Here is a 23,982-nt window from a genome sequence, read left to right on the forward strand (position 1 = left end):
ACAATAAAAATAAAGCAGAAGCATATTACCTACGTGTCTTTGCTTCTGAGTACAGCTATAATAGGTATTTTTTTTAAGCAATCATCTACATATGTAAACCGGGTGCAATTTGCGGTCGTAAAAGCAATTTTATTCTAACCTTCTCCTTTAAGAGTGCATTGTGTATCAAATATATCGAGTTCAGTACCTCCGGAGTCGTAAGCCGGGCTTTTGGGGCTACAAAATAATTAAATAATTAACGCGTTATGGCAGGTCAATTATTTATCGAGAGTCAATTGAGTATAGTTTCCTAAAATCGTATGGAAAGTTTAAAATGTGCTTCACTTGTGCTTCGTATACGGATTGACCGTTCTTAATTACTGATGAAATTCCGGGAGTGTGACTGAATTAATTCAAAAGAAAATATCCAAGAAGGTTACAGAAATGGTCCACGAATTGTAGACGGATAATTTGTAAACAAACCCTCCCCAAATTATGGTGCCGACATGAATTTATCGTTCACAATCACTTATGGAATTCCGAGATTGTTTCTCAATGAATTCAACAGAAAATATCCAGGAAGGTTACAGAAACGGACCTTTAAAAAACGGCTTTCGGATTAAACAACTGCAAACAACAATTATTTACGCTAACCATGTGCTTACCAGCGTGCTTGTGCACTCGAATTGCCAACACCCCGTTTAATTACATGATTACAGCTCAGACGCTTCTTGCAAAATGTGGTGGCTATCGATTTCAGAGATTGATTCCTCAGTTTCCAGCTTTAAGAAAAAAATATCGTATCGCAAGCATGTTCATAATAACCTGAGCAGTAAGTACGCCTCGAAATGTTAAGCGAAGAGAAAGTGCCTCCATGTTTTAAGAGACAATTGAAATCATTTCTTGAAGTTCTTAAGAATCGAGTAGAAAGCATGAAAATATAGCGCTAAAAAGTACCATGACTAAACAATGAAATTCACTCATTCCGCACCACAACCAACTCCACCTTACCTGTGAGTTTGTTTGCACCACACATTTGCGGTTCGTAATTTAATTCTCAGATGTTTGACGGGTTCTCACATGAAAATATTGCCAAAATCAAATTACTGCGTCAGACTTAATGCAAACATGGACATCGTTGACTCAATCTCATTTTATTTCAATTTTGGGAAAGGCCAGTACTTCGTTCTTAGGCTAAAACAACACTTTTTCGACAAAGCGCGATTTTTTAAACGAATAGAGTAAATCCTGAGATAGTTGACTGAAGAGAGAAAGGGGTAGAAACTTGGGCTCGCCTCTTACTGGTCGTTTCGTAGCCATGGATCTTTCGTACCCAGACGATTCGTACCCATCCACTTTAGATCAGTTCGTACCAACCCTCTTGTCGATTCGTAACCAACAAATTATGACACAAAATGTTTAAAGCAAACATAAACATTTATTTCATTTATCCTAGTAATCGCAAAAAAGCTAATTTCTAATAACAAAAACATTGAAAAGTTATCTTTTAGTTAATACTCTTGAAAAATCGTGACCTAATTGACCCATCCTTATTTACTTTGCCTACTACCACGCAGCGCTTACAACTAAACGTACTCATTCTCCTTAGTAAAAAGTTAACTTCTTAATCATAGTAACGTTGAAAAGTTATCTCACTCTTGAACAATCGTGACCTAGTTGCCCTAACTGACGTATCCTCATATATTTTGCCCATTATCACGGAGCGCCTATACGACTTAACGTACTTACTCTACTTGGCAATAAAGAAAAATCCTAGTAGTAAATGCAAATAATGTCTAAGTTCAGTTCAGTTCAGTGCATCAGTGGCCTGTTTATATTGGCACATCCCTTGAGACCTAGTTGCCCTAACTGACGTATCCTCATATATTTTGCCCATTATCACGGAGCGCCTATACGACTTAACGTACTTACTCTACTTGGCAATAAAGAAAAATCTTAGTAGTAAATACAAATAATGTCTAAGTTCAGTTCAGTTCAGTTCAGTGCCCCAGTGACCTCTCTAAAAGTCAGCGGTAACCTCCTCCAGGCGGCTTTTTTCTTGATGGCAGCAGTCAATTTAGCAGTCTCTGGGAGCCAAAGTGTGCTGCTAATCCAGTTTTTCTCGATGTAGCTGACGAACTGCTGTAAAGGCTCCGTCTTGGCCTCTGGTTTTAGGCTGTCGAAAGTTGCAGCAATGGTCTCAAACGGAAGGAAGGGTAGTGCCATTAGTCGCCTAGTGCAACTATTCGTAGTCCGGTCTCTCATATACGCAGTCTGAAGGCCTAGCTCTTGACCTTTTCTCCAAGGGGCCTGGTTCCAGTGGAAGGCACACCCCAGCAACTGCACTTCCGGAAAGACTTCGAAATGCTCCCCGCACGACGCTCTAGAAGTCAGCGGTACCTGCTCCAGGTGGCTTTTCTCTTGATGGCGGCAGTCAATTTAGCAGTCTCTGGGAGCCCAACTTCTCCCGCATGGTTGTGTTCGACTCCAACGGTAAGGCCCTCAGGATGCTGAATCACTGACGCCGGACAGTGGTTGGACTTGCCATGGAAGCTACAGTGCCGGTATGTGATCGCATTCCTCCGCCGTTTAACACAATACAAGTAGCCGCGGCTGTCGAACAGTTTCTGCTGGCCTCTCTTAAATGCTCCTTCGACGACTTCAAAGGTCATCGATGGTTGGCTCTCCCATAGACGATTTCTCGATTGGCACAGGTAACTCATATTGGATACTGGATGGAGGGCTACTCGAGGCAGAGAACATTGTAACTTCCCTCACGGTTCCCAGTTCTGTTAATAGAAAAACCCGCATGTTAAAAACCTTGTCTTTTAAGAAACTCCTGGCAGAAATTTGCCATTCAAATTATGCCGATAAACAATAAACTTTTAAACTTTTAGATTTTGAAGACTGTAAATTTGTGTTATAAATTTGCAAATATAACTTTAATAACAATATAACTTTCTTTCTCTAAACGGCAAAACTAGCCAATAAAACGATAAAAACCTATACTAGCCAGTAAAGGTTAAGTAAAGTATGGGGCGATCTTTGCTGACGTCATTGTCTACATTCTGCCTCAACCCAGATTTAAAGAATCTCAATATTTCGACTGTGAATTGCGATTTTCTCACAGGTATATTAAAAATATCTTTATTTGCATCTTAATCGTTTTCAGAAGTTTCGCAAGCAAAACCTTCAAAAAACGTTCTATGGGTGGATCGTTAAACCAAAAGGATCGAAATTCTGACCATTTCGATAGTTAATGCTACTGTTGTTTACTCTCTTTGTTACAATATTCTAATTTACTACTTTTGAAATGAAAGAGAAAAAATCACACCTATCTTGCGCGCGATAATAATTAGCTGTTATTGTCAAGAAACTCGCAAGTATAAACAATTGAAAAGCAAATATAGCAGCCGGCTACTCCAGAGTAAAGTAACACTTAATAACATAAAAATAGCAAATATTTTCAAAGACGCGATTACTTCTAAGAAAAACGGGGGTGACCTTTTTCTCAGACGGAAGGCGGAGATGAAAACTAGGAGTTAGAGGGGAACAGCCAAACCAATACCCAGCTGGTAATGCCCACTGCTGATCCCACTGCTGATGTGCCCACTGATGACGTTGCCATAGTCGGTGATAATTTCACTGAGGAAGAGCAGCTAAGCAACTTAGAATCACATTGCAAGTAAGTCTTCCATTAGTGCACAGAGTGAACATGTTTGGGTGAACGTAATTCTTAAAATTTGCCACAGTTAAAAGAAAGAAAACTGACACACTCTTTTTTGACACACTTAAATCTTGCGCTCAAACCAACACGTCCTTAACTTAATGTAACATGTGTAAACAACTAAAATGAAAACATTTTTTTTACAGGGCTGTAAAGATAACGAGAGTTGAAACCACTTCAGAAAAAAGAAGAAGACGGGCTGTATACTAGCGGCGTTTTCCTTGATGCACTTTCTGCATTTTGGAACTCTTTTTATGATTTTTGCACTAATGGCAAGGACGAGAGAGTTCCAGTCATCAGGCACGACTTGCAGGTTGCTGAGTGGAAGGCCATAGCCAGAATAACAGTCAAAGGGTATCAACAAGTTGGTTTAATTACAATTAAATAAGGCAAAGCCTTTACAACAGCCTTTCTCTTTGGCGAAGAAGTTGTAAAAGAGTATCTTTCGTTGGAATCCTTCCTAGCATACCTCAGTAGTGACGAAAGAGAACTGGTTAACCTGTCTCTGAATAGGAAGCTAGAAAAAGAACAGGAAAATGAATGGTTAGATCTTCTGGAACGTTTTAACTTGGAGATTGTTCCCAGAGCAAAACAAGTCAAAGATGTCGTCTTCGAGATTGCTCACAAAGAGGTCATTCAAACTCCAAGATACATTGTAGACAGCTGGAACACACCGTTGTCAGCATTTCACCGCGAGTTTTCGTCAACAGATTGCCTTCTGGAGATGTTTTCACGAGGAAAACTAACCAACAAGAAGATCATCACATCTCACGCAAACCTTAAGACCTGAGCACAGGGAGAATCCTTATCCTGTTTGAAACACTTTTTTCGGGGGAATGGAAGATGAGAAATTAACAAAGTTCTTAAGATTTTGTACAGGCTCTTATATGGTGTGCCTTGAAAAAAAACACATCGGTTTCAACAACCTAGAAGGCGCGGAAAGGTGAGCAGTCGCACATATCCCCAGAGCAGTGCTGAATCTCCCTGCCACATATCCATCCTTTCCGTTGTTCGGGGAGGAATGGAACAGCACATTGTCCTCAGAGTATTGGGTCATTGACTTTGTTTGAACTCTCACTTAAATCTGCCAACGAGAACTGCCTTATTGCTGTACATCTCGGAATCCTTGGCAGTCCTAAATCGGGCCGAGTTTTACGCAATTGATTGTTATTGGTGTGATTATACCACAAGCGAATTGTTTAATGTAGTGGCCAATCTCTGTATGGAAGAAATCGAGGAAAGTGCGATTAACAGTTCATCCGTCCCTCCTAAAATCTGGAAACGTTATGTCGATGACAGCTTCTGCATCATCAAAAAAGACAAAGTGCCATCTTTCCATGACACATTAAGAGTGAATGTCTCTAAAAATCAAAGAAAAATTTTAAAATCACGGACACGGTCAAAAATCGTTTTGTCTCATTTTTTGTTTACAAGTAGCTATAGGTACTACTTAAAGTGATGTGAGGTTAGTTTGTGTAAATATTCATTTTAACGAAAATAAACCGTTACTAATTGCATGATCGAAAATGAGTGCGTGCGAGCTTAAAATTATGCAGTTTTCAGGCCGTCCTTGCATGAACTAAAATGCAACAGCTGGACTTCTTTAGCTGTAAATATATACATGTGGCCTTCCATTACCAAGGTATAGTGATATTTTTTGTATCGTGTCCTTCCTGACGAAACCACGGGTTAATTACCAGTGTCGACTGTGTTTCACTCTTAGGTCTAAATATTGACAGCACGCTCTCTTTCAATGCACACGCTGATAAAGTCTGCAAAAAACTGGCTTCGCGTATTGCCATTTTGCGAAAAATTCGCACGTATTTACCGCTTCCTCAACGCATTCAGTATTACAACTCTATTATTAGTCCGGTTATGAGTTATGTCAGCGCCATCTGGTCTAATTGTGATAAAGAATTGTTATATAGAGTTTTTAAGCTGCAGAAACGCGCTGCTAGAGTCATCCTTTACGCAGAGCGGATGGCTCCATCCGTAGAACTCTTTAATAGACTGAAATGGATTCCTTTTTACGAGAAGTGTAAGATTGACAAAGCGTCGATAATGTTTAAACGAATCCACGGTGCACTACCTAGCTATTTAAACGAGCATATTCCGATCAACAACTCAAGACATTCAAGAACTACGCGCTATTCAAACTTTAATGTACTGTGCCCCAGATATAACAGGGAAACTGAAGGTGGGCGCACTTTTCTCGTCACCGGAACCAAAATTTGGAACGAGATACCACTACGCATACGGATGGCGGACAGCATAAGGTGCTTTAAGCACAACATGTGGACTAATATTTTTTCGCAGCAACAATTTTTAAGTCATTTTCGTGTATAGTTTCCTTTTTAGTTTCTTTACTTATCTTGCAATTTATTATATTATATTAGTTTCTATTTTTATATTGTATTATACTAGTTTTTATATTGTAATTATTTCTGAGTGAGGGCCACAAGTTTATTAGCTATGCTATTATGTGTTACCCTCGTAAAATAAAGTCTTTATTATTATTATTATTATTATTATTATTAGTGTACGTGTTCGCCATTTTTAATTCATGCCGAACCCGGCCTAATGCAGTGTGGCAAAAATGCATGTGGTAGTTTCTCAAAATCTCCAGCAATACTATCACGAGGGCTTATAAGGTGAGTCTTAAAATTCATCGTTTCATTTTTCTGGTATCTTCTGCTGTTTTGATATACCAACTAACCAAACTTCGCTAAAATTGTAAATGGCGCCATATTGAAATGAACAAAATCAACATTGCAATGACACACGCAAAGCATTGTTTGAGTCGCAGCCGCACTTACCTTTCTATGTTTGCTTGGACATCAATAGTTCCTTACCTTAGAAATCTTTTATAGGCCCTTGTTATTCCGCTTGGAAGATATTTTCGAAATACTGTCCATTGGTGTAAAGGGGGCCGACCGGCTGACTCATTGAAGCCACTGAGCCGGGATGAGTAAAATAAAGTTACTTGTTGTTGTCATTTCCTACTTCGTGTCGCAACCCAGTTACGTTTAGTCTATTTCGATTCTAATTTTGGCTTTTCTGACGTCCCACACTAAAAGGGTCCCTTACAAAACGACAGGTAACGCTAGGGATTTGCCGGATTTTTCATAGGTTCCTGTCACTCTGCGTGACATATGATAATCCGTCACGTAACGAGATCAACGAACAATTCATTCTGCCCCACATATAAAATCTAAACAAATATATTGCCATCGTGAACGAAAACGATACAACAAAGAAATAGACTTTACAAAATTTCACAAATATAAACCGTACAGTGAAAACCTTATGGAACGAAAATAACGATACAATTTTCCCACGGAAAAACAGTGTGATCAGTTAACGAAAGTAAACAAAAAACAAAAGCGTAATAATCGTCGGTGAAAGGAATAAAGACAACGGTTGCTTTAACTCCAGCAGAAAAAGAATGTCTTATTCTTTACTTGATATTGTTGATGGCGTTTGCGGTGCAGAGGAACGCGCAAGGCATCAGTCCACTCAGACGGTATCTCTGTCATCATGCAGCAAGGATATCAGAAGCCACAAGCGTTTTTTACAATTTTCAGGTGTTGAGACAGAGAATGAACTTATCTTAGTAAGAAGCGGGATTTTCGAGAAGCCCGCCAATTTTTCGGAAATGACTGTTTGCCCTTTACATCGATCAAGCCTCGGAATCGGATGGAGAAGAGCTAGTAGATTATGTTCTGTGCCACAGGATGTTTCCGGTCACAAAAAGGAATCTAAAGAAGTACCCGCAGCAGAAAGAGGAATTACTTTGCAGCACTCAAAACAAATTTTTGAACTTACGAAAAACCTCGTACCCGTCGGATCAGGTAAGCGACTACAATGAGTCATGATCTTGTAAGAACTGACGTCCCTCTAGTTTATTCTCATTGTATGTAAGGATAAACATCCGTATAGCTTCTCATTTCACGCAGGGTAGTTGGCGGGAATCACAGACTTCATATCCTAACTTCAAACCACTTCACTGTCGCGTAAAACAGTCGCCAAGTTTGACAGGAAATTTATTTTCATGTCTTTTCAGGATTTTTGCAAATATTTTTACGTCGGAAAACACTGGCGTTCACTCAACATTTTCGTCTCTTTCAAAACTTGTTCAAAACCAGTGATGGGCTCCTGTCAAAATTAATTAATGGCGTGGAGAACGCTCTAATTGAAATATTCACAGATATTAGAATTCCTTTTAAAAATGCCGACGAAAAAGGAACGGAATGTAAAATACTGACTCGTGACAAGGTTAACTACAGAATGCGTCATCAGTTTGGGATTTGTGGGGCTTTTGCCTAGTTTTTTTCTTTTGCCACATGCAGAGCTATTTGTTCAAGGAGGATGTGCAAGGTTAAAAAGTATAAATTAATTCTTTCTCTCAAAATATTAAAGGAATTTGTGTGCGATGTCGACAGTCCCTAGCAAAAATAAAAAATCAGTTACAGTCGCAGAGCTTGGAGGCCACAGGAGGTGTGGAAAACATCACAGAAGGTCTAAGTGGTCTAACCTTGGTGAGTTTCTTCAAAGTGTTATGAAGAATTTCCATCCAATATAATTAATAAAAATGGAAAACCTTAACGCATTCTCTGAATTCTCCCTTCTCCGCCCTTTTCATGCCTAGGGATTCAACCCAGGTGGGAGAAGGGCGTGTCCAGGCTAACTTGCATGCGCATGCTCAAACGCCGCCATTGCCGCCCGTCAACGACTTGGCAAAACCATACATGGCACAAGAATTGGATAGGCGTGCCCTTCCCAGATAGCATATCACACTCCAGGATATATCCAAATAATAAAGGTTTTTAGTCAGTTATATTATAAGGTGAAAATAATCATCGACTATAAACTTCCGCCTTGCATGCGACACCCCGCGCGTGTATACGGTTGATCTCATTTTGAAGCCATCCAAAGCAATGTGTTCACCTTTTCGTCAGGTTGATGAACAAGGGAGTGACTCTGATATTCCTGCCACTTGTGCTGTCACTGTTGGTGATGAAGCATTGCCAGAAGGTTTCACATCCAAACGGCAGAGCCTATTTGTTCCGCAAGAAGATTGCGAAGAGAGTGATGAAAGCTCGAGTCTAGACAACGAGTCCCAGGTGCAGCTAAATCACTTCTTACACCCTCGAGACGTCAGTCCAGTACGTCACACGTTATCAGTGCCGTGGAATACAGCGCACGAGCGTACTAAACGTAGATACCTACGGAAAGCTCAACAATGTATTTCTGCAATGCTGGATGTCCTGGCACCTGAAAATTCGCAAGAACTGTGGACGGAGCTTTGTGATCGTTACGCTGTATGTAGCGAGAGTCAGGTTGTGGTCGAAGGCAGAAGTGAAAAAGAGACGGACCTTCTTAATGCATTTGCTGAAAGCTACTTGAACGCACACCATTGGAGCACCAGACGGCAAATACTTTCTTTGATGGCAGACAAGTTATCCCTTAAGGAGATGAGGGAGTTTATTCCAACCGTTACTAGCTATCGCTACAACATTGCCCGACGCCACAGGCTGATACATGGAAGAGCTGCTCCTCTTCCAAACCAGGAGAAAAGGAGAATGAGAATTGAACCTGTAAAATTAGAACATTTTGTTTCTTTTATAACAAGTCCACACGTTATTCAAGATGTTCCTTTCGGGGAAAAACTTCTGAAATTGTCGACTGGCGAGATCATAAAAACACCCAATGTTATCAGAACAATGATATCAGAGCGTATTGTCCAGCAGTATCAACAATACTGCTGTGAAACCAACTTTGAGCCTATGAGTAAGAGAACGCTACAGAGAGTTTTGGCCGTGTGTTCTTCATCTGTTCGGAAGTCTCTGCAAGGACTTGATAACTTTTCAGCATCAGGGGTGGAAGCATTTGATGCTTTAGAAAAACTCGTAGATAAGCTTGTTGACTGTGGCAAGACTCAGCAATGGGCGAGGGAAATTAAGCAGCAACTTCGTTTGTCGAAGCAGTACCTAAAGGGCGACTACAAAGTGGATGCATATTTTATAATTATGCGTTGCCTTTGCAAATGCAGTAAACTTCTTACTATGATTCACGGCTACCTCTTTCTTTCCCTCCAAGTCTTCTTCATGCTTAATTTATGAAACAACAGTTTAAAAATTCACTGTAATACGCTTACACACATGTATACAACGCTGAGAATCGGTTAAGTAATCTTTTTTGTAATGTCGATCATATGCGCATGCGTTGCTTTGCAACTATACACTGAATCACGCGCTCGTCATTTTACTTTTTATTTTAGGCACATGCAGTGGAGGCCTCTGAGGTTCCCGATCATTGTCGAATTTACGCGCTAAGTGACCCAAGCAGTGCTGAATTTCGGGGCTCCTGCGACCATCTCCACAATGAGTCATGTGAACAGTGTTATGACTTACAAGAAGTATTGTGTACCATAGAAGATGAGTGTTCAAGTGCGCTCTCGTCAGCAGAAGATCAAGCTGACATGCTGCATACCATTAAACAGGCAAGGGATGATATCATCAGCCGGAAAGCCCATCAGCTACGTTCAGTCCACCAAGCTGAGGCAAATCATTCAGTTTTAGCCAAACTCGACAGCCGATCGGTGCTGTTAGTCCAGGACTGGGCAATGAAATATATGCCCCGAAAATATCGAGAGGCACAGTCAGATTGGTTTACGAAGCGAGGATTGCCATGGCACATTAGCGTTGCCATAAGACGGTCAGAGGATTCTGAGCACTTTGAATCGCAAACACTTGTTCACGTATTTCAAAGCTGCGTCCAAGACAGTGTGACTGTGGCTTCGATAATGCTTGACTGCCTCACTACCCTGCAAAAGGAAATTCCAGAGCTGGAAATGGCTTATTACAAACAAGATAACGCTGGTTGTTATCACAGCGGAAATTCAATCATCTCAGCTAAGCTGGCCGGTGATGCCGTGGGAGTGGCTGTTGTAAGAAACGACTTTTCGGACCCTCAAGGTGGAAAGGGGGTATGTGATCGCAAAGCGGCAACAATCAAGGGAGACGTTGGAAGGTACGTAAACGAAGGCAATGATGTCATCAACGCTCTACAGTTCAAAACAGCCATTGAATCTGGCCAAGGAACCACAGGAGTGAAAGCAAGTTATGTTACTGCCAAACCGTCATGCACCTTTAATATCAAATGGGATGGCATAAGCTTACTCAACAATTTTGAGTACGATGAAAGTGGCGTACGAGTGTGGAGAGCATTCAATGTGGGTTCCGGTAAAGTAGTGCCATGGGCCAAGTTCGAAGGAGTCATGAAGCAGCCCGAAAAATTGGAAATCCTAGACCCGCCATCGCCAAATCCAAGTGGTTCACCGACGTTCAAGATTGTGGGACACCGACATATTAAGAAAAGCTCTGTCAAAGCAGATTTCTCAACTGAAAGCGAAAACCAAGATCGACGATAAGCCAGATGACATGCTTTTCCCGTGTCCAGAAGAAGGATGTGTAAAAGCATACAGTCGCTTTGCAAACCTCCAGACACACCTAGATACTGGAAAACACCAAATGATGCTCGAACAGGAAACTCTCTACGATAAAGCTAAAAGAGAATATTCTTCCAAGCTGACGGAGGGACGCAGTCGAATACCAAGCGTTCAAGTTGCTGCACAATCAAAGCGTGACGGCTTGCCTCCTCTTCCAATGGGTTGGGCCCTGAAGAAAATTAAGAAAAAGGTGCGTTTTACAAAGAAACAGACCGAATTCTTAACTAACCAATTTCAAAAAGGGGAGTATAGTGGACGGAAAAGCGATCCACAGGAAGTTTCGAAAACCATGAGCCTAGCAAGAGACCAAGCGGGGGAACGCCGATTTCAACCTGATGAAGTCCTTACGTCGCAGCAGATTAGTGGCTTCTTCAGCCGTCTTTCAGGAAAGAAGCGATTAGAAGTTACAGCCGCCGATAACGAAGCAAAAGCTAGTGAAGTCTCAGAAGTGGATATGGAGGGCGTCGACGAGGACGAAATCTCCGCCGAAGCTGAGAAGCATCTATCTGCAGTGTGTGCAAATGTGATGAGAGATGTGGCTATTCAGCATCCGATTGTATCTTTCGATCTTAACATCTGCGAACTTGTACAAAAACGTACAATCACAACTTTAAGAGTGGATAGGCTAAGAGAAATGTGCATCGACCTTGGGCTGGATATTTCTGACATTTCACCTCAAAAGAGGAAAAAGCCATTCATCGCACGACTCACACAATTAGTCCAAGAGTGTACCTGCTCTTCCAAGTAATTGAGCGCTGAACGTTTTACGAGTAACTGATCCGCTGATCATAAAAGCGGTGCGTGTATTATTTACAAGAAGGCGTTGCGTGACAGCAAAGTCCTACATATCGGATTTCAGTCACTCGAGCCCACCACTGCTTGTGAAACCTTCTTACCTTTGTGTTGGACGATTTTCAGTATATTCGAAACTGGCGAGTGTAGAAGGCGCAGAGGGGATGCAAATGCTCGAATCCATGTTCACCGGATGAGAAGTAAACGTAAACTAACGGCTTTGAGCCACATTTAACCTGTTGAGTGCAATTTAACTGTTTAACCTGTTGTGTGATAGATTATACAGAATTATGGCGTGATTCTCAGGGTAGCAAAGTCGAAAATTGTTTCTCCTGTCTCCGTAGATAAGTGTAGTTATAGACATTTTAATATGTTTCTAGTCATTTAGTGTGAAGACATAACTGATCAAAACAGTTATTTGTGTCCAACGCATTTAATTTTGTTATTATGCATCTCATTATGGCGTCATAGTAATTTAACCGAAATTCGGCTGGTGGTCATCTTTTGATAGTCAAAGGTCCCAAAGAAATAAAACCCAAATCGTAAAGAACTATCTTTCAAGGCTTCTTGGTAGTGTTATTGTAAAATTTGAGACACTACCACATGTATTTTTGCCAAGCTATTCTAGGCCACCTTTGCCTTAATTTCAAAAGGCCGAAGATGTCGTCTCTTAATAGGGACGTAGCTCCGCCAAGAATAACATGAGACAAAAACTGTCACTTTGCCTCGATAATGCAAGTCCAACTCCATATTTCTATAACTAGAAAAATTCTTCCGTTACATTTTTGTTAGCATGACAAGTGCTCGAAAAGTGCATAATTTCAGGATCGCGCTTGGTGAAATTTGAGCTATTTAACCCCGGAAATGTTAAAGCAAATTATTCCCGCTAAAGTGCATATTTAAAAAATCTAACCCCATTTCCTTTTGTTTACTAGATAAGACTACCCACAGGCAAAAAATGAACCAAATCGATTTTTGACCGTGTCCGCGACTTTTTCGATAATCTGGGATTTTTATTGACATTTACTCTTAAATTCAATTGACGCCAACATCTCTTTCATCATCGAAATTGAAAGTGACAATAAGATCTCCTTTCTCGACACTTTGGTCACCCGTGGAAATGGTACCATCGCTGTCGATGTTTACAGAAAGCCTACGCACACAGACAGATATCTAGATTACAATTCTCACCATGATAATAAACACAAGGCCAGCACAGCAGCAACTCTTCTACACAGAGCCCTAAAGCTACCCAACTCCTCCGAAGGAAAAGAACGAGAACTTAACCGAGTTTATTCAGCACTTGAATCTAATGTTTATCCATCGAATTTCATTAAAAACATCCAGGCCAACAAAACCCGACGCTCAACAGTGTTGTCCCCGGAGGAACTTGTTGGAACATTTTTCAAGATGGTCGAGGCGTCCGAATCACGCAAGTCGTTCGCCTCTCTTCCATACATTAAAGGCGTAACAGAACCTCTGACTCGTGTCCTCAAAAAACACGACATCACAGTGGTGAACAAACCACTCATCACCCTTCAACAACAGTTCCCGGCCCCAAAATTTCGACCATTGTTGGAATCGCAAACAAATGTTGTTTATAAAATTCCTTGTGGTGACTGTTCATGGTGTTATATTGGTGAGACTGGCAGGGCCTTCAACACAAGAAAGAAAGAACACCTCAGAAATGTGAAAACCGCGGCAAAAGGCTCAAGAATTGCCAATCACGTCTGGGCCAATAGTCACGCAATAGACTTTGATAATGCATCTATTATTGACAAAGGCGGTTTCAGAACAAGAAAAATACTAGAAGCGTGGCATTCCAAGTTAACTCCCAATGCGGACAACAATTCCTGTCCTTTGCCCGGACAATACAACATTCTTTTTAACAAACATTCTTAGTTATCAGCATTTTTAATTTTTACTTTGTACTTCACACCTAGTATATTTTTTACCTTTTTATCATTTTACCCGTTGAATTAGTAAATCATCTGCTTTAAATTTATAAAACCACATTCAACACACCATTTGTGCAGTACCGATGGAACCAGATGCACCTGAAGTGTGACAACGCACCATGCACGAGTTTGTGGAGGATCTGGAATGAGTGAAAGTGATAGCAGATGACTTCCTGATTGCCGGATTTGGCATTGGTGACCGAGAAGTAAACAACAATCTCAAAAAGACATGAGCACACTTTTCTCAAGAAATGCTGCTTGTGGAACCTGAAATTGAATCGTGCCAGAGTGAAACAGCACCAGCGAAGCATGAAATTCATGGGTCAGCTACCCACCTCTCAGGGCCTGAGAAGATCCAGGTCATATTGCAGATGCCTGAACTTAAGGACGTCACTGCATTGAAGAGATTCCTTGGGATGGTGACCTATCTTGCAAAGGTCATGCCTCACCTATCAGACATGACAGAGCCACTCAGACGCCTAGAAGACAAGAATGTGGAGTTGCAGTGGTTGTCACAACACTCCCTCGCAATGAACACAATTAAGAAGTCCCTGACGGAGACACCTGTTCTTCGCTATTATGATATAAACATACCAATCACTGTCCAATGTGAAAAATAATAGCGGACGCTGAGCTGAGCGGACGCATATTTCTCGCTCTGTGTTATTTTATTCTATTAAGTTTCCCTAATTATGACTGGTAAAGAAAACCAACTAAAAAAAGAAAATCAGCAGTTAAGGAATGAAATTGAAGATCTCAAGAAGCAACTGGATAAATTGACTGAGGAAATTGGACATCGACGTGAAGAAATCAATCATGATGCTGGCATCGAACATGGCGGCGACACTGTGGGCAAAGAACGATCAGTTGAGTTTGTTTCAGCTCAATGCGATGATTTTGAAGCGTTTAAAAAGTACGCATCGAAAGAACTGAAGCGTTTAAGCTCAAGGCTAAATGTAATTTCAGATGCTTGCGATAGAATCTCGCAGTCAATTGATGGCTTCGAAATGTACAGCTACCAATTTAACATCAAAGTTATCGGTCTACCGTTGCTGGCAGCGAAAGAGACGACCGAGCAGACAGCTAACCTGTGTCTTCAACTATTTCATCAGATGGGAGTGAAAGATGTTTCGATAAATGACATTGACATTGCCCACCGAGTTCCATCAAGGAATCCCTCGAATCAACCAGACGCAGTAGTTTGTAAATTTGTTAGAAGGATGGTAAAGGAAAAAATCATGGCGTCTAGGAAGACAATAAGGAACATAACAGCACAGCAACTAGGATTTTCTTCAGAGATTGATGTGAGTCACCTCAATATTTACGATCATCTGACACCTCGTCTACAAACCCTTCTGTATGAGGCAAAGAAGTTCAAAGAAGCCAACAGCTTCAAATTCTGCTGGGCGAAAAATGGTTCCGTATTTCTCAGGAAATCAGAGAATTCACCGATCCGCAAATTTGCAAATATGGAGGACCTAAACGCATTTACTCAAGGATAGAGATAAGTAACGCAGTGACAATATTATTGTTTGTTTTTAATATCTCACCTATGATATGATTTCAAACGCGCTTTAGATGCAAAAGCGAACCAGAAGATACAAAGAACAGGACCGAAATAGAAAACTCTTTCTTAAAGAACTTCCATATTATAACTTCACTGGCAACTTAACTCTCTACCACGGGCAATTTAACAACTCTCTGATCCAAAATCAGCTACCGACTAAGAGACAACTCGAAAACCTAAATGGTTTGCATGATCTTGATCTTTTCAGACTAAACTCAAATCTTGATGACAGTTTAAATACCAACAATAACTTATTCAATCAACAAATCTACAGCCGTTATTATTCTCTGTATAATTTTAATAAAAACCTAAATACCCAAATAAGAGACGTGATGGAAACGAGCTTTTCGATTTTTTCATAACAATATCATCGGTTCAAATCACAATCTCGAAAAACTCCAAACCAACTACTTATCAGAAATGGATTTTCAGTTTGATATTATTGGACTTACAGAAACGAAAAAAACTAAAACGACTGGTAATATTAGCTTTGAAATTCCAGGTTACACTTTTGAATACGTAGCCACACCATTGGCGTCAGGAGGCGTCGCGCTTTTTATCAATGAAGACCTTAATTACACAGTGCTTGAAAGGGTCTCTTGCGAGGCGTTTCAAGCATTGTGGATAGAAATTTCCCATGAGAAACAAAAAAATGTCATATGTGGAATAATTTATCGTCAACACAACTCCCCAGATCAATTCATTGAATATTTTAATGATACAATCGAAAAGCTGGCTTCCACTGGGAAAACACTTTATTTAATGGGTGACTTTAACCTATGTCTTTAAAAGACGGAATCATCTTCATATAGTCAGGATTTCCTACTGGCCCTACAGAGTTTTTATCTTCTTCCAACTATTGACAAACCAACACGCGTACGTAATAACTCAGCCTCTCTTATTGATAATATTTTCGTTAATAATCCTGATCAAGTTCTAATTAGTGGAAACATTATTACCGATATCTCTGATCATTTTTCTCAATTTTGTATTTTGAAATCTAAGCGAGACAAACCTGTCAAGAAAACAATTAAAAAACGCGACTTCTCTCAATTCTCCTCTGAGGAATTTAATAATGATTTGTCCGCGATCGACTGGGATGCTATAATTGCCTCAAAAACAAGTAGTATTGATGAACTATTCTCATCTTTCTACAGAAAATTAAATTCAGTCGTGAATAACCATGCGCCTGTTAAAATTTTATCCAAACGTAAAATTAAACAACTTGCAAAACCGTGGATAACAAAAGGAATAAGGACATCAATAAAAATAAAGAACAAGCTATATGTAAATGGAATACACAGCAAATATAAATATTATAGAAATAAAATTACAAACCTTATTCGTTTGAGTAAAAAACGTTATTACTATGATTTCTTTGAGAAAAATACAAATAATATGAAAAAGACGTGGAAAGTAATAAATGAATTAATAAATAACCAAAGGACAAAAAGCAGAGTGTTAACGAAGCTGAAAGACCCAAGCAATAACAATCAAATAACACAAAATCCTTCCAGATTACCAAATATTCTAAATAAGCATTTTGCAAATGTTGGTAATTTACTAGCAAGTAAATTGCCAAAGAAAGATAACTATATGAGTTATCTTGGTAAATTGAAATCACCTGATTCTTCCTTCTTTTTCAAACCCATTACACCAGAAGAAGTTAAACAGGAAATATTATCCCTACCAAATAGTAAATCCTGTGGTTTATACTCCTGCCCTACACAACTGCTTAAATCTTCTTGCAATATCATATCTCCAGTTCTTTCTCATATTTTCAACTTATCTGTTATCCTTGGTGTCTATCCTTCAAAACTTAAGATTTCTAAAATAACGCCAATATATAAAAGTGACGACGAGACCGACCCTTCAAACTATCGACCAATATCTCTTTTGTCTAATTTTAATATGATTTTTGAAAAACTTTTGTACTACCGGATGAAGGAATTTATTGTCAAAAACAATCTATTGTACTCCTCACAGTATGGCTTTCGCAAGTCACATTCCACAGAGCATGCAGTACTTGATATTGTCGAAGATATACTACGTAATATGGATAAACGGTACTTCTCATGCGGTGTCTTCATTGACCTGAAAAAGGCATTTGATACGGTCAATCATGAAATATTAATCGATAAATTGAACTTTTACGGTTTCCGTGGATTGATAAATGACTGGTTTCAATCATATTTAAAAAATAGAACACAAAAAATTCAGATTGGAGAGCACTTATCAACAAAACTTATCTCCCCCTGTGGTGTCCCCCAGGGATCAGTCCTTGGACCTCTTCTATTTTTTACTTTACATAAATGACATTCATCTTTGTTCTGATAAACTAAAATTTTATCTCTTTGCGGATGATACTAATATACTTTATGCTGATAAGAATCTTAAGGCGATCGAGCAAACGGTTAATGTAGAGTTGAATAACGTACACGACTGGTTAACTACAAATAGGTTGACATTGAATACAAAAAAATCAAATTTCTTAATTTTTCGTCCTCGTCAGAAATAAATGCATTTTTCTCCACAAATAGGTATTTTAGATTATGAGACAAACCGAAGAGTTAGTTTAGAGCAAAAAAGTTATATCAAATATCTAGGCGTTTTAATTGATCAAAATTTGTCATGGAAAAACCATGTTGACTCTGTTATCGTAAAAATAAGTAAAACAGTAGGGATGATTGCAAAGCTGAGGTACTTCGTTCCCTCTACTGTCCTTGTAAATATTTACAATTCATTAATTCTACCTTATATAACTTATGGACTCCTTGCCTGGGGCAATGCGTCAAATGCTTATTTAAACAAGATTTTAGTTCTTCAAAAGCGAGTTTTGCGCTTAATCTATTTCACCGATCGAAGAGAGCATGCCATCCCTTTATTTGCCAAAGCAAAAATTCTGCCTGTTACGTTCCTATATTATGAAGCCGTAAGTAAACTTATGTTTGACGTGCACAACCAGAGGGCTCCCATTAATATTTTGAAACTATTTACTAAAACATCTCATATTCATACCTACAATACTCGATCATCCAAATCGCAGCTCTTTAGTACAAAGTACTCTAGACTTAACCTACAAAAAAAGGCTTTCTCGCGTGTTGGTGTCAAAATTTGGAATAAGATATCGAAAGAATTCAAAACGTTATCAAGACATTCCTTTAATAAACAAATAAAAACGTCTTTATTTCAGATACTAGATAATGAAGATTCTTATCTTGATGTTGAAAAGATCTCCTCTAAACTTAAGAACTGCATAATTAAAACAAATTGATCCGATTGCTTTCAGTACTAATTTATTTTTATAATTTAACAATATCTAACTATTTAGTTTTTAATTTTCTTTATATATTGTAAATAATGTTTGTTGATGATTGACCCGCCTCGAATAGCAAATTTGCTATCTGCGGGTCAACATAATCTAAATTATTTTGTAAGAAAAAGAAAAATAAAGTGTGTGAAAGTGTGTGTGAAAATGCAAGCCAGTCTGGCTTAGGGGCTGAAGTCCATATTCAAAAATGAAATTCACAAGTCACCCAAGCGTCTGCAGCGAATGCGGCTGGCCCTACAAAAGTACAACCTTGAAGTGCAATGCAAAAAAAGGTACACTCGTGCATATTGCACATGCATTGAGTCGGGTATATCTGAAGACTACTGATGGAGTGCAGACGAAGTTCTGTGAGATTCATGTACTTGAGACAGTTGAAATTGAAGAGCATATTCAAATTGGCTGCCGGAACGAGATGTTTTCCATGAACAAATTGCTGCAGATGGTGATATTTAGGAACTTATCCGTGTTATCAAGCCAGGGTGGCCAGACAAGAAAAAATGCCCCCCCTGCTGTCCAACCGTATTATGATAAGCGGAACGAGTTGATAAAGTCGCAGGGTCTAGTTTTTCGTGGAAAACAGCTTGTACATTTCCACTTCGAAAGGACATGCCAACTCAGCTCCACAGTAGTTACATTGGCATTGGAGGATGTGTTTGCTGTGCTCGTGAAATTTTGTACTAGCCAAGAATGAGTGCTGAAATAAGAGACTTTGTTTCTCGTTGTCCAATCTGTCAAACATACCGTCCAGCACAGTCTTGCAAGGAGCTTCAACCACATGAACTTCCGTTGCGCTTTTGGCAGAAAATTGCCGCAGATCTGTTGGTCATTGGGTAGCAGACATTCCTGATAATGTAGACTACTGGTCCAATTTCTTTGAAGTAGTTGAGATTCACAGGAGGACAGCACAAGCTTTAATTACCCAGTTTAAGGTGCAGTTTACCCGACATGGCATTCCTGAACTGCTGATCAGCAATAACGGTCCTGAATTTGACAACCAGGAATTCAAGAATTTCTTCACAGATTGGCAGTTCGAGCACCGAACTTCAGGTCCAAGATATCCACAAGCGAATGGAAAGGTAGAAAATCCTGTGAAAACCCGCAAAGGACTGCTCTTGAAAGCAAAGGAAGAACCGTCGTGCCTCATGGCACCTCGGTCGTCACAAACAGAAACCTAAACTGGACATTGAAAAGTTTTGTTCTAGTTTTAACCTGTAGCTCTGTGATTTTGATCGTCATTGATACTCCACAGCCTCGACTACTGAAAATTACATGCTATGTCCAGTATGTAGCTGCACATATGTGGAATATGATGGATGCCTGCACTGTGAGCAGGACAGAGAATACGAGTGTTCTCTAATTGCTGATGGAGGAAGTACTACTGATTATCCAGTTGGTCTTACTTTAGATGAATTAAGAAGTACACGAGTAGCATTGCTCTCAAATCGTGACTCAGTGGGAAGAGCAGCTGGGAATGAAGGCAACATGGCTGGAGGAGCAATGCACCGTGCTCAAGACCCTGCTTACCAGTTATCTCCTTCTGTCCTAATCTTTAGGGAACAGGTTTCTCCTCCTGTCCCAGGGTCGGGAGAACAGGCTTTGTTAATTGTTAGTAAACTAGGCCAATTAGAACTAGGGGCTGGGGCTGGAGTCATTTGTGAAGTTTATTCATTATTCTGGAAAGAATTTTCAATTGTTATGACTAAAGGGGAGAAGGGAGAGAGTTCCCCTTATGTGACATGATCATTTTGTGGAAGAGTGGGAGGCTGTGAGTAGAATTCTTGTCAAGGGTTATGTTTCCATTTCCTATTTCCCCACTTTTTTGTCAAAGGCATGTTTATACATACATACATCTTTATTTAACAATGCAGGTTATGAAAATTGGACCTGGCTAACTACAGTTAATTATATATTGTCGCATTAAGTAAGGATAAAAATTTAGGTGAGCAAGAAGTACATGTTTTGTGGAGGCGTGGTGGCCTCATGGTTAGTGTGCTCGACTCCGGATCGGGTGGTCCGGGTTCAAGCCCTGGCCGGGGTCATTGTGTTGTGTTCTTGGGCAAGACACTTCACTCTCACATTGCTTCTCTTCACGCAGGTGTACAAATGGGTACCAGCAAATGTGCTGGGGGTAACCCTGTGATGGGGGAGTAGCAATACTCCTAGCCGCTTCATGCTAAGAAAACCGGAGTTAAGCACCGGCCCCATGGGCCACTTGGGCCCATATAAAGGCTTACTTTACTTTTACCTACTTGTACATGTTTGTTCGCACTAAGCCCAATCTTAATGATCTCAAATTTTCACAGTCCTTGACATGATGCCGAAGAAGTTTCCCAGTGTTTAAAAGAGGACCTGCCGATTTCAGATCTTGGTCCTGGCACTTCTATATTTAAAGAATTCCTTAAACTGTAATTGGGTTTTGCCTTAGAAATTAGAATATTCAGTTCCTCTGTATTTGAACCATGATAGGATCGGCAGGTCACAACCACCGGCATCTTTACATAATACGACGAGATGGGATTCCATTGCCTCAACTTCTTGATCTCATCAGTTGGAGTGGTCATGGGCAACTTGTAGACAATCTTTAATGCTCTCATATGAATACGTTCAATATCCTCCCTAAGTTCCAAGGAAACAGAGCCCCAAACAACAATATTATACACAACACTAGGAATAATTGAGTTCAAATAGATTCCAAAATGGACTGAGGTAGGAATTTAATTCGTTTCAGAACAGCCAATTTATTGTTCAACAATTTTCAGATATTCCTGATATGATCCTGCAAGATAGCCTATGATCAATAAAGTTAAGCCAAGACATTTGGATGAAAACTTGAGCTAGATGGTCTTGGTGCCATATGTTCAAGCTCGTAAGGGGACTATTGGGAATGTTGACTGGTTTGCCACCCCATAGTGCTGACTTTATAGCATGTTCGGAGGTATGGCATGAAAAGGAAAGACTTATCGATCCTAACCCTTAACCAGTCAACAAGCAGTTGATTATGTTTCAGACAAAGTCTGCGTCTCCAACTGAGCCCGCGAACGTCGTTGGTAACTTTTATATGGTCAGTTTTCAGTTCTAATCTACCGACGATTTTGCAGAGGTGAAACAAAAGTCAAATGTTTATGTGGCAGGCCAAAAAAATTTGTTCAGTAGTATTTTTTCTTGCGTTTCCTCGGATGGAATGCAAAATTAAATCGAATTTTAAAATAGAGGATTCGCTTGATAATAATATCTGAAGGCGAATTAAATTAAAATGACAGAGTTCAACATTATTTCCCACCTCTAAAAATCAAAGCTTGCGTTAATTAAATGTTAGGGTTAGAGCTTGGAAGTGGATTCAACACTTGAAAAACTGGGGGTGAAAACAATTGGGATGAAAGAACGCTTCTCACGGGAGCTAATGTCTATTAAACCCGTTGTGAATGGTAGATATTCTTCCTTGGCTAAGTTTTTTCCTAACTTATTATTTAATAATAGTTTTAACGTGAGCATTGCCAAGATTAAGCCATCCTTAAGAAGTTTTGGGGAAGGGGGAGGGCAGTTGCAAATATTTGCAGTAGTCTAAATTTTTCTCCATCACCGGTATGAGGTATTCTCCTTCATCACACAGAGTATAAAATCACTCCTAGAATTGGAAACTTATCTAATCTCAGAACTGTCAATATTATATTATTGTTTTTTTCCTAGAAACCTCTCGCCCTTTTGGTAGTGGCCACAAGAGAAAGGTCAATAGATCATCATTCAAGGATTATGACATGCTGCTTACAAGAGAAGAAAGAAAGTAACTTAGTTACAAAGAAAAGAGCATTTACAATACAAATTAGGTACAAATCTAAAAAGTAATGCAAAGTCTCTCGAGTGCCATTTTGGCAGTTAAACTAAGGATCATGGTTACATAACTTTTATCTTGTGCTTTTATGAAACTGACTTGATTACTGGTAATTTCAAGAACCTCTCGCCACTTGGAACATCACAAAAAGATGAAAAACCAAGATAATAACTAATATTTTGAGTGGATTTTCTCTTCCAAATTGTTATAATAACAATTGATGGTCAACTTAAATTCTGATGACTTTGTGGTTCTCTGTCTAACAGGAAAAACATAAGAAGATCAAACAGCACTTTTTTGATAAATAATTTCCTTTACCAGGAAAAAATGATAACAAGGGAAGTAGAGAAAAGATGGCCACGCGGAAGTGCCTTACCAATTTACAGAAATGAGGCAGATGCTATCCAAATAGACAAATTTGTGGCAAAATTTGTCAAAGATGACACTCGTCTTTTTCCTGAGTGTGGATGTGGTAAAGAAGCAGTCCTGGAAACAGTTCTGAATAAAATCAGGAAGCAAAGGCGCCAGCAGAAAGAAAAATACCTTACCAGTGAAGAAATGCTGTCAGACAGTGCATCTGAGTCAACCGAGTCAGCCGAGTCCAGTAGTTGAAATCCTATTCCACCTACTTATACATATCAGTTGCAACGTGTGCAGTAAGTTTACAACCTTTATTTTGATGAAGATGTGGGAATTACGGAAGTTATTACCGCCAATAATTGACTTCCAGTTTTTTTCTTGATCTTGAGAACCAAAAACTATACTTAAAAGTTAAAGTAGCTTGTGATAAGATAAAGCAAGGTTAATTTTGTTATGTTTTCAAACTTTAATGTGGGATGGGTTTGTAAAATATGGTTTCAGGATAACATTTTAGTTTTAAGTATTGGGGCCAGAAAATATCCATGTAAAGTCACTGCAAATTCTAGGGGGGGGGGTTTGAAGGAAAGTTTGATGTATGAACTGGAATTTCTCGTAGGGTTTGGAGATTCAAACCTAAAACCTTCCTTGAGAGAGGTATGGATATCTCCTAGAGCACCACTCTGATGACAATTTTTTGCTGCCAAGAATGCATTCTTTAAGGTCAGAACGGATAAGGGAACTTGTCACAACGACTTGTCCTCACGCCTTGTTGCGGCAACTTGTCCTTGTTGCAGTACACACTGAGTGACTTCTCCCCTGGTATTTTCCAACCTCAAAAATCAGTGAAACAAATTTAGTGGGTAAAAAATTAAGATAAAAGAAGGATTTATATGCCTGTGCTTGGTTATAAAATGTATCATTAAATTTTC

General features: G+C 39.5%; 2 protein-coding genes across 2 annotated transcripts; both read left to right on the plus strand.

The window, feature by feature from the left end:
* The first annotated feature begins 5,222 nt into the window (after positions 1 to 5,222).
* LOC131796262 (uncharacterized) lies at positions 5,223 to 6,052 on the plus strand. Its single transcript, XM_066159352.1, has 2 exons — positions 5,223 to 5,236; positions 5,407 to 6,052. Exons 1-2 carry the CDS (start codon positions 5,223 to 5,225, stop codon positions 6,050 to 6,052), a joined length of 660 nt encoding a protein of 219 aa, XP_066015449.1.
* Positions 6,053 to 14,658: 8,606 nt separating this feature from the next.
* On the plus strand, positions 14,659 to 15,468 carry LOC136277157 (uncharacterized). The gene has a single exon (XM_066158841.1). It carries the CDS (start codon positions 14,659 to 14,661, stop codon positions 15,466 to 15,468), a length of 810 nt encoding a protein of 269 aa, XP_066014938.1.
* The last annotated feature ends 8,514 nt before the right edge of the window (positions 15,469 to 23,982 follow it).

This window comes from Pocillopora verrucosa, chromosome 12, assembly GCF_036669915.1.
Source record: "Pocillopora verrucosa isolate sample1 chromosome 12, ASM3666991v2, whole genome shotgun sequence".
Classification (NCBI taxonomy): Eukaryota; Metazoa; Cnidaria; class Anthozoa; order Scleractinia; family Pocilloporidae; genus Pocillopora; species Pocillopora verrucosa.

Bases quoted from the DNA above. Each gene is read 5' to 3' on its own strand.
- LOC136277157 (XM_066158841.1), top strand. From the start codon at position 14,659: ATGACTGGTAAAGAAAACCAACTAAAAAAAGAAAATCAGCAGTTAAGG.